The sequence below is a fragment of the Cydia pomonella genome, chromosome 6, assembly GCF_033807575.1.
Source record: "Cydia pomonella isolate Wapato2018A chromosome 6, ilCydPomo1, whole genome shotgun sequence".
Classification (NCBI taxonomy): domain Eukaryota; kingdom Metazoa; phylum Arthropoda; class Insecta; order Lepidoptera; family Tortricidae; genus Cydia; species Cydia pomonella.
Window position 1 is genome coordinate 17,147,301 of NC_084708.1, and position 13,584 is coordinate 17,160,884.

Here is a 13,584-nt window from a genome sequence, read left to right on the forward strand (position 1 = left end):
AATAAATGAACTCTGGCAACCCGTTTTTGTATATATGTGTGTGTCGCTGAGCGTAAGACACGAGCGTCGCACGCACACATCGATCGAGTTTCGGCTTCACTTTTGGCAGATTAGCCTTATGAGGACTAACTGTCTGTGTGTGATAGGTCAGTGCACTCACGTATATCCTCCTACAAAAAGCTGCCATTATGAACACATGCAGAATAGTCCGGAAATTTCTAGCTTTAGAACAATAAAGACTAAATGATATTTCTACATTCGTTTGGCCAAAAGCCCGCGGATATGGAAACAAAACATCCTCCAATTGGAGAGAAAAACAAAGAAATACCAAAAATAATAATAATTATTATTCCATTACAATTACATTATAAATACAGCTACAAAAGTAATACATACATACCTATATAGTATCCAATACAGACTTTCAACTGAATATTACCACAATACTTATTGCTAGGTACCAGCGCACACAGTTAACTTACGATTCGTAATCCTTATTCCAAGGATATAAGGTCCACAATTGATCAAATAAGTGTCTCGCTGCTAGGTCAAGGGATTAAATATCGACATGGACAAAGTGCCAATAATATATGCACACGACTTTATTGCGCATGGTACACGAAGGTAGTGTGTGTGTACATGTAGTTGGCACACCCGTGTCGGTTATATTTAACTTCACTTATTATGTTTACCACCAACCAATACATCGTAAACAATTTCACAGACACGTTAACGGCTTCAGTTGCTCTCTCCAGTGGCGTAGGCGAAGCGGCCCCTCGCCCACAGCCTCGTGGGAGGCGCCCTTATTTTCTCATACGCTTTGGGAATATATACGCGCATTGAAGGAAAAAGGCCTGGCAGATGCGATTTCGCCTCCCACGGCTAGATTTGTTCACGCTACGGCACTGGCTCCGTTGCCCGTGTCTTGGCTTTGTTTTTGCCAGCTGGACTATTACGTTTGCGTTCGGATTTCCTCAACATCATGTCTGCAGGTATAGGTTTCTGGCCGTACCTGCAAAAATGCCGAATAGTTTAGAGGTGACTTTCTGAAATAGTAATCCGGATACTGTCTAGTAGCAATGATAAAATCCCACCAATGACTTTCTACCTGGCAAAAATGATCAAAATAAAATACATAGTTAAGTCGGACCACGCTAAGTTTTCATGCTATGGGTTACGTCAAGTATAGAGCTTATAGACTGACCACGCTTACTTTGCAAAAACTGCCAAGTTTTTGCAAAGTTAGCGTGGTCAGAGTCTATACTGGTTTCAGCTTGTTTTTTTAATCCTGCACTTAAATGACTCGGAGGCACTGTTGACGAGCTATATATTATACATATTTTAGTTTAAACCTTCATTGTGCCTAAGACTTAAATAATGATTTTGTATGAAAATATTATGTTAGCAGGTTACTGCTTACGAAAAACTACAGAAGCCAATGATTTGTCTTAGTCGTATGTTTGGTCGCTAGATAGGCCTTTGGAACTATTCGAAGTTCCTCCGTAATTAGGACGCACCGGGAAAGTTGAAAGATTGGGCCTGTTGTATCATATGGGCTAGGTACTCGTACCTAGTTGGTTACTAAATTCTGTTACTGCAATAATCTTTATCTACATAAAATATACGAACGAAAGTTGAATAAACTATATATTAAAATGAAGTACACAAAATCAGGAATTTCATATGACAATATCATACAAAATGGCCTCCTCTGGCCTTGACACAGGCCCTCAAACGACGAGGCCAGTCATCAATAGCGGCACGCACGATTGTCATGTCTAATTCCGTCACTGTCTTAACTATATATTTATTTACTTGTATTTGTAAAGTCAATTTTGTTCCTTCGAAACCAGGCTCGAGTTATTTTTGCCTTATATGCTATGGATATGGAGCGGAGTCCTGTTGAAAGACTCATGGCTGGTTTTGAAATAGGGTGTGGCTTAAGGGCTTCACTATTGGTTAGTCTTTAATCGTCCATTAAGCAACCTTTTTGTCTGCGGTAAGCGTGTAGTCAAAGGTCTTCATTGATAACTTTTTTTAGGGAGCTTCTCTTCACAGACATCTGTATTGCCAACAACTTTTGCTTCCGGACGAGGTTTCTTGCATTTCTCGCCTTCACTGCCTTTATGCGGTGCGTGGTCTTCCAGACCTCTTGCGGTCATCGAAGCTCTGAGTACTATTGTATCTATTAATTGGGCGATAAACAAATTGTTTATTGATTTTTAGGTTTTCAAGCAACTTCAGAATCATGTTTGGCGGGTGCCCACATTTGTGCAATACTGCGATACGATTCTCTTTTAGGCCCCAATTTATTATAGATACGACGAGATAAGCGTTATGTGTGGTATATAATTATAGCTCACAAATCCACCACATTATGCTATTTTTTCGGTAGCATTTGTTTTAACGGAAATAAACAGGTTGCAAATCGAGTAACAGAACTTAATAACCAACTTGGTACAGTCCGTACACATTATCCGAGGAATCGTAGGGGACACCTTCTGGCCACCACGAACCCGCTCCCGGTGCAAGCGTGGCGCACACCCTCCCGTATCCCCAGACATCGTGCGCGGATCGTGGAGCGCAAGGAAAAAATCCCTTTCTTACTTTCGTTACGCTGGTAATTTTTGTTGCTCATAGCCAACGTCAAGTAAAAGGGTAGCAAATTTAATACGAAAATTAATTTAAAAAATCGAAGTTTGGACTAAATGGTCAAGCTACATATTTTAACTGCTGTCAAAGAAGTAAGAGCTAGTTACGAAACGTCTAGAATACGGAAATATGAGAATAGGTAAGAACGTACTTATCAACGCCGGGCCCTGGCACTAGGTGACGACGGAACGTCGGGAAGTTGGCTGGCGACTGCGACGCCATTAGCTTGGTACAGCAGTTATGGAAGTGGTAGTCGCTGTAGGTACATGAAAGTTTTCCTTTAAAAAATGAAGGTAATTTCGCGCATTTCAGACGTTATCTTTCGATTGACTGGATTATCTATGGTCTTGTACAATAAGCCAATGAGATATTTTGATTAGTCGTCGGCGTAGGTAATGGTCGCCAACGAAACTTCTGGCCAAGATGAACTTGCTGGTTTTCCCCAACCGAGGTCAAGGTGATGACAGCTGTGGAAAGCCTTTTGTTGTGACATTGTTGGTTACCAACTGTGTGCTGATTTATCACCAAGGCTAGAAGTGCAAAGCGTAACGTAGATAGCGCAATCGTTAAAAAGCATACAAGAGGGCCTACTGCGAAAACTGAAATTCGCAAATTGGATCTTTCTCTTATACTCCAATGAAAGCGCAATTAGTGACAGAGAAAGATGCACACGCAATTTGCGAACTTCTATTTTCGCAGTTATAGCACTGACTTGGCTGCAGTTGAAACTAGAGGGTCTACCGCGAGCCATGTTCGAAGTGTTGCCTCCCTGTCACACTTACTTAAGAATTTACAAGTGCGACAGAAGGGCAACTCGTCGAACGTGGTTCTCAGAAAAAAGAGTGGGATTTTAACCTTATTGCAACTTCAAGGAATGTCAGGAGCTTGGTTGCTCACCATATAACACGGCTGTAGATAGCAGTGTCAGGGTCGTATGCATCAAACTGTCATCGCTATATGAACCCAAATAAAACGTATGCAAAATAGAGTACGAAATGTCTTGTTTCATAAGTTCTCTGCTGACTATCCGTCGATCGTGGTTGATCCAATTGGCCCTAGAATCGATTTATTGAAATACCTGACGACATTAGGCAACGTCCTCATGCCCCTGTCGGATTTACCAAGCAGCCGGTCATGCCACCGACTGCGCAGCTTCTCGTTCGTCCTCATGGAGTACTGTCGCGTACGCACGAAGGCATTGTACTGACGTTCAAACAACGGCAGCACTTCGTAGCTCATTGACAGGGTTTTATTGAACTCTGCAACTGTGTTGGTGATACATTAATTAATACTCGGCCGAGGCACGTCTACACTGGCCGGTTTGTGCGTGAGGAAATTGCCTCGCGCGTATGCTCGCTCTGTGTGGACCCTAATGAACACCATTTCTTCATTTGATGATTGGAACTGACCGTTTAGCATAACTTGCGTTAATAGCCGGGTCAACACAGAGCGAGCATACGCGCGAGGCAATTTCCTCACGCACAACCCGGCCAGTGTAGACGTGCTTCGGCCGAGGCGGCGCGTGCGTTTACCTCGCCCGTGGACACCGCTCTGTGCGGACCTGGCTATTGTCGTGCGTACTCCATACCATAGGTACTTGAAGTCGCGTGTGATAACGCAAGATATACTAACATGGACTTTACACACTTAAGAGTCCTTATTCCTACAGACGAGCGTATTTTGTAAAATGCTTCCTTTTTCATTCAAGATTACGACGTAACTATTAGTATTTATTCAAAAACTGATAACGTACTTAAATAATCGTTTCCTAAACTAGGGGCTCCAACAGTTCAAATTTTCATTTTCTCTTTTAAACCTCTTTTTTAATGAGGTTTTTTGGGAGTCTTTTCCAAATTTTGCAGTGAGATGTGGCGTTTCGGTTCTCAATTTTGCTATAAACAAGAATCATTTGGTACATGAATGACTACAATTTGATTCAACATATCTCGTACGAGGGGCTGGAATGATTAACAATCGAAGATTCATTTGAAAAAACTGATAAAATACCTTCCGAGTTTTCTTCATTTTTTTGGCGAAAACAGGGTTTTATTATATTTTATTTCCGCAAATTGTACGCATATTTTGCTTTAAAAATAATATTATAGCAAACTGTAACTTTATGTTAACCTATAAAAAAAAATCGTAACTATGGGACCTACATTGCCGTAAATTTATATTTTTTTAAAACACGTATAAATCACGCAGCAGCGACGCCCCGCTCTCAGTCCGCGCGGAGCGCGCTTAGAGGACGGACCTGTGCTCGATTGTCAGGCATTCGTTGCGATCGTAATCAGCTACGGAGTTCCGAGAAGTGCTATATACTGCGATTAGAAAATCTTAATAAAAGTTCATTTTTTACAGTATGCCTAACAGACTCGCTTATTGATGGATTTTCAGTGTTACTTTTTTTTTAATACTAAGTCGGTGGCAAACAAGCATACGGCCCGCATATGTACGCCTGCAACTCCAGACGAGTTACATGCGCGTTGCCGACCCTAACCCCCTCCCGCCCCTCGTTGAGCTCTGGCAACCTTACTCACCGGCAGGAACACAACACTATGAGTAAGGTCTAGTGTTATTTGGCTGCGATTTTCTGAAAAACGCATTTTCACTTGAAATTACGTTAGGGTTTGCATTATTATTTTTGACCCGGATGAAGTCCAAGTTCTCATGATGGAGTCAGGAGTTGGTCACCAGAACTCCTAATCTACTAATTATAATCCCATCGTGTTTGGGCTCAAAAGATTTGCCCTGACGAACACCATCGATCTAGATGAGGTCCAGGGTCTCATGATGGAGTCAGGAGTTGGTCACTAGAACTCCTAATATACTCATTATAATTCCATCGTGTTTGGGCTCAACAGAGTTGCCGTGATGAGCACCTTCAATCTAGATGAGGTCCAGGGTCTCATGATGGAGTCAGGAGCTGGTCACCAGAACTCCTAATCTACTCATCATAACTCCATCGTGTTTGGGTTCAATAGAGTTGCCCTGACGAGCACCATCAATCTAGATGAGGTCCAGGGTCTCATGATGGAGTCAGGAGCTGGTCACCAGAACTCCTAATCTACTCATCATAACTCCATCGTGTTTGGGCTCAATAGATTTGCCCTGATGAACACCATCGATCTAGATGAGGCCCAGGGTCTCATGATGGAGTCAGGAGTTGGTCACCAGAACTCCTAAACTACTCATCATAACCTCATCGTGTTCGGGCTCAATAGATTTGCCCTGACGAGCATCATAAATCTAGATAAAGTCCAGGGTCTCATGATGGAGTCAGGAGTTGGTCACTAGAACTCCTAATCTGCTCATTATAATTCCAACGTGTTTGGGCTCAAAAGATTTGCCCTGATGAGCACCATCGATCTAGATGAGGTCCAGGGTCTCATGATGGAGTCAGGAGTTGGTCACCAGAACTCCTACTCTACTCATCATAACTCCATCGTGTTTGGGCTCAATAGAGTTGCCCTGACGAGCACCTTCAATCTAGATGAGGTCCAGGGTCTCATGATGGAGTCAGGAGCTGGTCACCAGAACTCCTAATCTACTCATCATAACTCCATCGTGTTTGGGTTCAATAGAGTTGCCCTGACGAGCACCATCAATCTAGATGAGGTCCAGGGTCTCATGATGGAGTCAGGAGTTGGTCACCAGAACTCCTAATCTACTCATCATAACCTCATCGTGTTCGGGCTCAATAGATTTGCCCTGACGAGCATCATCAATCTAGATAAAGTCCAGGGTCTCATGATGGAGTCAGGAGTTGGTCACTAGAACTCCTAATCTACTCATTATAATTCCAACGTGTTTGGACTCAAAAGATTTGCCCTGATGAGCACCATCGATCTAGATGAGGTCCAGGGTCTCATGATGGAGTCAGGAGTTGGTCACCAGAACTCCTAATCTACTCATCATAACTCCATCGTGTTTGGGCTCAATAGATTTGCCCTGATGAACACCATCGATCTAGATGAGGTCCAGGGTCTCATGATGGAGTCAGGAGTTGGTCACCAGAACTCCTAAACTACTCATCATAACCTCATCGTGTTTGGGCTTAATAGATTTGCCCTGACGAGTACCATCGATCTAGATTAAGTCGAGGGTCTCATGATGGACTCAGTAGTTGGTCACCAGAACTCCTAATCTATTCATCATAATGGTAATTTGATGGTGCTTGTCGGAGTAAATCTATTGAGCCCAAACACGATGGAGTTATGATAAATAGATTACGAGTTCTGGTGACCAACTCCTGACTCCATCATGAGACCCTGGACTTCATCTAGATCGATGGTACTCGTCAGGGCAAATCTTTTGAGCCCAAACACGATGGAATTATAATGAGTAGATTAGGAGTTCTAGTGACCAACTCCTGACTCCATCATTAGACCCTGAACATCATCTAGATTGATGGTGCTCGTGAGGGCAAATCTATTGAGCCCAAACACGATGGAGTTATGATGAGTAGATTAGGAATTATGGTGACCAACTCCTGACTCCATCATGAGACCCTGGACTTCATCTAGATCGATGGTACTCGTCAGGGCAAATCTTTTGAGCCCAAACACGATGGAATTATAATGAGTAGATTAGGAGTTCTGGCGACCAACTCCTGACTCCATCATGAGACCCTGGACTTCATCTAGATCGATGGTACTCGTCAGGGCAAATCTTTTGAGCCCAAACACGATGGAATTATAATGAGTAGATTAGGAGTTCTAGTGACCAACTCCTGACTCCCTCATGAGACCCTGAACATCATCTAGATTGATGGTGCTCGTGAGGGCAAATCTTGAGCCCAAACACGATGGAATTATAATGAGTAGATTAGGAGTTCTGGTGACCAACTCCTGACTCCATCATAAGAACCTGGATGGACTTCATTCGGGTCAAAAATAATAATACAAACCCTAACGTGATTTCAAATAACACTGAAACTCTATAGCACTAATGTGCGCAAACGATTGGCATCTTGACTACGCAGCATGGGTGCGTAGCCACCATGCCAATCGATACGACAACGAAACACTATCTGTCTCTCTCTCGTACTAATATGCACAAACGATTGGCATCTTGGCTGGGCAGCATGGGTGCGTAGCCAACATGCCAAACGTTTACGATACGACAAGGAAACACTATCTGTCTCTCTATCGCACTAATATGCGCAATCGATTGGCTTCTTGGCTAGGTATCATGGGTGCGTAGCCAACATGCCAATCGTTTACGATACGACAACGAAACACTACTCTCTCTCTCTCTATCGCACTAATATACGCAAACGATTGGTATTTTGGCTAGGCACTAAGCAAGTGTGTGGCCAACATGCCAATCGTTTACGATACGACAACGAAACACTATCTGTCTCTCTATCGCACTAATACACTTTATTTATACCTGCAGTCATTTAGTAACTTCTTCATTTTCCATTGGTGTGAAAGAGACAGAATAAAGAGCAAGGGTTATAGTACACTCTGTAGTCTGTACACTTAGTAGTAGTGTAGGTACATAAAAAAAAAACTACTGTGCATATACAATAAAATAAAGAGTGCCCATATGATATCATATGACACTAAAATTAATGTTGCTTGAAATTATATTGAAAACTATCAAGATTATTCTAGTCTGCATTGAAACGCGCGTCGCGTTGCCGGCGCTCGCGTACCGAGCGCCAACGCCATCTATCGAGCGTTATTTCGTGAAATCGGAGAACGCTCCAAGGATTAAGGGCTCTTAAATTCGGACACTGATGACAGGGACGACTCTATATGTTAGACACGGTAGAGTTATTTGCATCTCACTTCTACGTATAGCTGTGAGCTGTGTCCCTGTTAGTTACTGAAAGGTATGTGAAGTGGTTATATAGACGGTCCGATGTCTCTTTGTTGCCATCTGGATACGGATACACGATAACATTCCCATTAAAATATAGAATGCAAGAAGTTACAGTAGGTACTCACTTAAATTCGAAAAATATTACCTAGTAAAAAAAAAACATCGTTTTTTTACTACAGATTATGTAGTGTGACAGTGACATTATGATTGTACCAAGTGGACAATCCATCATAAAATTCACATTTATTTTAAATAATTGAAATCCGGACAAGGTCCTTCGTACCGGATGTACCTACTTTAGCCATTACATACTTTCATATTTATTTATTGCAGAGTGCAGTATCTACAAAAATGCCAGAGGATTAGATTAAGACTGATTTTTCTAAGTGCTGGAAGTTGAGGGGTTAAAGGAACGTCCGCTTAAAATGAGTAGCACTGAGAAAGTTAAGAATGAGAAGAAATAAAAAGTAGGCCTTATATGGGCCCTCACAATTTTAACGCTTATACGAACGAACGAAGTGGTTTGCACTAGGGCCTCGGTTGAGTGATGGGGATGGGTCGTGAAGTGGAGGTTAACTTACGTTCATCGCCTGTTTCAGATTGTTGCTCGACCCCACACACATTTAAATCATTTGTCACTTGATTAGACATATTATGCAATTATAATCCTATATTGCTTACAAAAAATAAATATTACCAAATATATAAACGTTACGAACAAATAACAACGTTACAAACTGACAATCAACTGTCATAGTGATTAATTTACTTTTTTTTTACTACTGACGTGAGTATTGTATTCTTTCTACTGACTAGATTCTTACAGGTACAAAAAAGCTCAGATTTTTGTATCTAGAATTAAAATGAAAATTCTAATAGACTGCAGAAAGAAAGAATCCTGGAATGTGAGGGAACCAATACATTCTACGAAAGATATGAAAGTATGATGTTTACATATTGACACTCCTGGGCTATCACAATCGCTGCCAACTTATCTCGGTCTGACTCTTATAAGGATATGATATAATTAAATAATATACACAGGTACTTTGTACTTATTCTAATACTTTATTGTACAAAAAAGGGGTATTTTGAGTAGTAGTATACATACATACAAACATATTCAGTCAAATTAACTTGAATTGTTGCATAAATGCTAAGATACAGAGGATGCTAATTAGCACGATATTCAGATCATAATAGTATTATGAAAGCTTGTGAACCATAGTTGCTTACTTAATATAATACAAAGAAAAAATCTTAAAGGTGGTAATATTAGCTTTATGTTGGAACTCAGAATTTAAAACATTTCTTATTTAAATTGCTTGTTATGTTATCACTTGAACCATTTCACCTCTTCAAAAAACTTAATTTCCTTGTGATTGTTCATAAGAATGAAATATTAATTTACGGCTTGTTTCTGATGGAGGCCTTCTTGTTCCTCCTTTTTCCGTTGCTTCTCTCTCATAAGTTCCGCATCCCTATAAAAAAACAAAAACTATTTTTAACATGTTCTGTATTCAGGAGTTCACAACTTCTAAGCAAAAGCACCCTTGGACGTGTGGCCTTGTCGTATCACTTTGTATGGGGACAGTGAATGTGTTAAGTGGGATTAGGGATTGCAATCCGGTCCGGCGGATCCGGTAATCCGGCCGGATCCGGCACTTTTCAGGAGCTACCGGATCCGGTAAAAATCACCGGATCCGGACCGGATCCGGTAAAATAAAAAAGACGCCTAAATACAGCACGCGCTGTGCGTTTTAGGTGAGGAAAACGCGACGGATGAGAGATATAAAGTTGGATAGAACAAAAAACTAGTAAAGAAGTTTAAATATAGTGAGATAAAAATATATTTATTATGACGATAACTGGGAACAGGAGAGAATTTCTTCTTCTTTCATGTTGTTGGCATGATATGACGTTTACATAAATACTGTAATAGAAGGAAAAATTAAAGGATGGAGATGCCATGGAAGGCATTTGTAATTTATGCTAGAGAGAAGGTTAATGTTAAGGTTAATGTGTCATAATGTTGTGATAGAAGATTAAAACTAAACAAATGAACAGGATTAAGTCGGCAGTACTCAACCGACTTGAGTTGAGCTCATCATATATATGTATAATGTATATTGATAATCTTTAGTAGATTCTTTTCTATTCAAATTTAAGAAAGAATCTTTTGTCTTCACAATTTCAACCAATTTTATGCAATTTCTTCCTACATCTTCGTACGTACATGACGTCTAGCCAATTCTTTACTTGATCCATGTAACTTTTCTTAGAGAGTCCCTTTCCGCTGTGTCGTATTTCGTTCCCTATAATTTGCCCTTCTATCCCTAAACAACATTTTTTAAAATCATACATTCTACTACTTTCACGCACAAAAAAATGAGAGCAAGATAATATTGTAGCGCATTTAATATCACTTTGGTTAAAAGTAAAATATATATCTTCTTTTGTTACTAGAATGGATGTCAACGTTACAAAGAATTCAATCAAAGAACAGTTAGGAAAACTTGTCCTTTCAAGGACTTCCATTTCCCACCCCAAATCCCATCATCAGGCTTTGTAAACTACTCAAATTCATAAATATAATCGAAAATTTGAGTACTTGTGAATGGTTAAATATAATAAAAAACCGATTTCATATTTTGTTTTTAAAGTGATATTGACATTGTAACACTTTTTACTACTAAGTTCTATTTTATTTTTAAGAATTTATTTATTAACTTCAAATTATAGATTTAGGAATACGTATTACGCAAAAAACTAGAAAAATATGTCACTTAATTAACTTTAATATCCCTATACCAATCCGGATCCGGTCCGGCCGGATCATGGCCAAAATCCGGCCGGATCCGGCCGGATTGAAAATCAATCCGGTTTGCAATCCCTAAGTGGGATATATGTCTAGGCGGGTCCACACAGAGCGAGCATACGCGCGAGGCTATTTCCTCGCGCACAAACCGGCCAGTGTAGACGTGCCTCGGCCGAGGCGGAGCGCTCAAGCGAGGATAACGCGCGCGGCGCCTCGGCCGAGGAACATCTCCACTGGCCGATTTGTGCGCAAATAAATTGCATCGCGCGTATGTGCGCTCTATGTGGACCCGCCTATCAACTTTTTTTTTTGCTGTTATTTTATTCCTAGCCAGGGTACAAACATGTTTGAGAAAATGTATTAACTGCTGAGTATATAGAATATATGATAATAGAATGGGCTTGAAGTACTGCAGTAAAGAATGATTAGTGAATTTGTATCCTTTAAAATCAAAGATTCAATTACACTACAATCTCACTAATCTGGCACTAATTAATGCTGACACAAGAGAGCCGGATTACTGGAAGTTAGAGCAATTCTGCTAAATATTCTGCTGCAATATAAAGAAAATTGTTTTTAGGTATTTATAATGATATTCAAGAGTGATAATCTGATAATTTAAGCCGCAATGCAGCCGCAAGCATTATTTTAGTGCCGGATTACTGGGTGTACCGGACCATTGAAGTGCCAGATTAACAAGATTTTACTGCAAAAATAAAATTACCTATGTTTCCTTTCAGATAAAGACAGCCCTGTCTTATCATTAGCATTTTTCTTCTTGGCTAACTCCTGCTGCTTCTTCTGGTTCTTAGCACGGGCCAAATCTCTTTGATTTCCCCCTGTAAACAAGTAAAATACACCACATCCATCAGCCTGTTCCTTTTTTCTGTATTAATGTTTCTGCTTATCCTAGCATAACTTTGATTAGTCACAGAAAATTACTACGAAAATTATTATAGTTTTTAATGAATAATGCAAACATAATGTATGTATATGTTATTTGTTTAGTAGTTATACTGTCCATATGGTACATTTATGAAATTCATGTACACAAACGCAGTACAATACAAAATTAATAGTTGTAATATTTTTCTAGTGACGAGTGATATTTTTTTAGTGTGTACGTTACTCAGACTCTAGATTATTCCATGAAATTAGATCATAAGGAGAAAGAATGATATCTGTTGTAAGGTTTTCTGAATGATTTTCAACCAAAACAAATATTTTCGTTTACTTAAACAAATTCGGGGAATTACTTACGGGTCATCTTTACTTGATTATATTAGTACCACAAGGTCGAAATCTCGAAATTTGGTCTTCTCTGAAGTGGCACAAAGTCCGGACGATACGCTAGTCCGGCCGAAACCTAAGACAACGCACCGCCCACCCTTTATGCACAATGAAAGGAACTTTGAAAACAACTAAAAGATAACAGCTGGCTTGGAAATAAAAACCACCAACTAGCCACAAACAATAAAATGGGCGACAATGTGAAGAGGAAAATGGTGGTCAATCCGATGAAACGAGTATTGTTGCCAGTACACGACTATTAAATAAAACGCCAATATGTATTAACAGACGATCAAACATGTCGCATTTGTAGGTATGGGGTACATGATTGTTGATGTCCGTGGTCTTTCGGTTAAATCCGGACATATGAAAGCTTTTTATACCCGGTATAAATAAAGCTTAGCAAACCATTTCCGTCAGTAGAAAAGGCGGCAATTTAAAAAAAAAAAACAGATTTCGTACTTCTCGCAATACTAGAGTGAGACAGTGAGACCAAGCTAAATTGGCAGCCGTTTTAATAGCCCAGACGGTGCAAGTGTTAAGACTGTTAAATCATTGTTAAAGTGCCAATTACATCCACACTTCCGATAACGGGCCCGAAATCAGTCCCAATTAGAGTGACAGAAAAAATTGCCCGCAATTGACGAACTTCGATTTTCGCGGTTATAGCCCTAGGGGCCTACCGGGAAAACCGAAATTCGCAAATTGCGGGGATTTTTCTCTTTTACTCTTACTAAGACGTAATTAGAGGGACAGAGAAAAATGCCTGCAATTGACGAACATCGATTTTTATTTTATTTAATCATTTATTTAAATAACTTTAGACTCATAAATGTGTTAGTATGCACTTACAGCTATGTTAATATGTACAAACGTATCACTAAATAATTACTAAGACAGCTATGTTTCTAGAAGCACCTACTTAGTGGTTAGACATAATAGGTACTTCTAGAAACATGCATATCATCTTTTTTTTTTTTTTTTATCTTTAT

The 13,584-nt window shown here is 40.0% G+C and overlaps 2 protein-coding genes across 2 annotated transcripts; both read right to left on the reverse strand.

The window, feature by feature from the left end:
* Positions 1 to 325: 325 nt before the first annotated feature.
* LOC133519139 (uncharacterized) lies at positions 326 to 9,485 on the reverse strand. Its single transcript, XM_061853088.1, has 4 exons — positions 9,066 to 9,485; positions 3,731 to 3,917; positions 2,804 to 2,908; positions 326 to 1,012 (listed from the first exon to the last, which is right to left on the reverse strand). The coding sequence occupies exons 1-4, from the start codon at positions 9,133 to 9,135 to the stop codon at positions 898 to 900; spliced, it is 477 nt and encodes a 158-aa protein (XP_061709072.1). The 5' UTR covers positions 9,136 to 9,485; the 3' UTR covers positions 326 to 897.
* Positions 9,486 to 9,749: 264 nt separating this feature from the next.
* LOC133519140 (putative SERF-like protein) lies at positions 9,750 to 12,819 on the reverse strand. Its single transcript, XM_061853089.1, has 3 exons — positions 12,563 to 12,819; positions 12,027 to 12,141; positions 9,750 to 9,965 (listed from the first exon to the last, which is right to left on the reverse strand). Exons 1-3 carry the CDS (start codon positions 12,567 to 12,569, stop codon positions 9,887 to 9,889), a joined length of 201 nt encoding a protein of 66 aa, XP_061709073.1. The 5' UTR covers positions 12,570 to 12,819; the 3' UTR covers positions 9,750 to 9,886.
* Between the last annotated feature and the right edge of the window lie 765 nt (positions 12,820 to 13,584).

Excerpts from the sequence above, each read along its gene's own strand:
- LOC133519139 (XM_061853088.1), bottom strand. The coding sequence starts at position 9,135 with ATGTCTAATCAAGTGACAAATGATTTAAATGTGTGTGGGGTCGAGCAA. Across the intron at positions 3,918-9,065 it reads ATCTGAAACAGGCGATGAAC|TTGCAGAGTTCAATAAAACC; the intron begins GTAAGTTAACCT and ends TCACCAACACAG. Across the intron at positions 1,013-2,803 it reads CCAGGGCCCGGCGTTGATAA|GTACGGCCAGAAACCTATAC; the intron begins GTACGTTCTTAC and ends GCATTTTTGCAG.
- LOC133519140 (XM_061853089.1), bottom strand. Across the intron at positions 9,966-12,026 it reads TTATCTGAAAGGAAACATAG|GGATGCGGAACTTATGAGAG; the intron begins GTAATTTTATTT and ends GTTTTTTTATAG.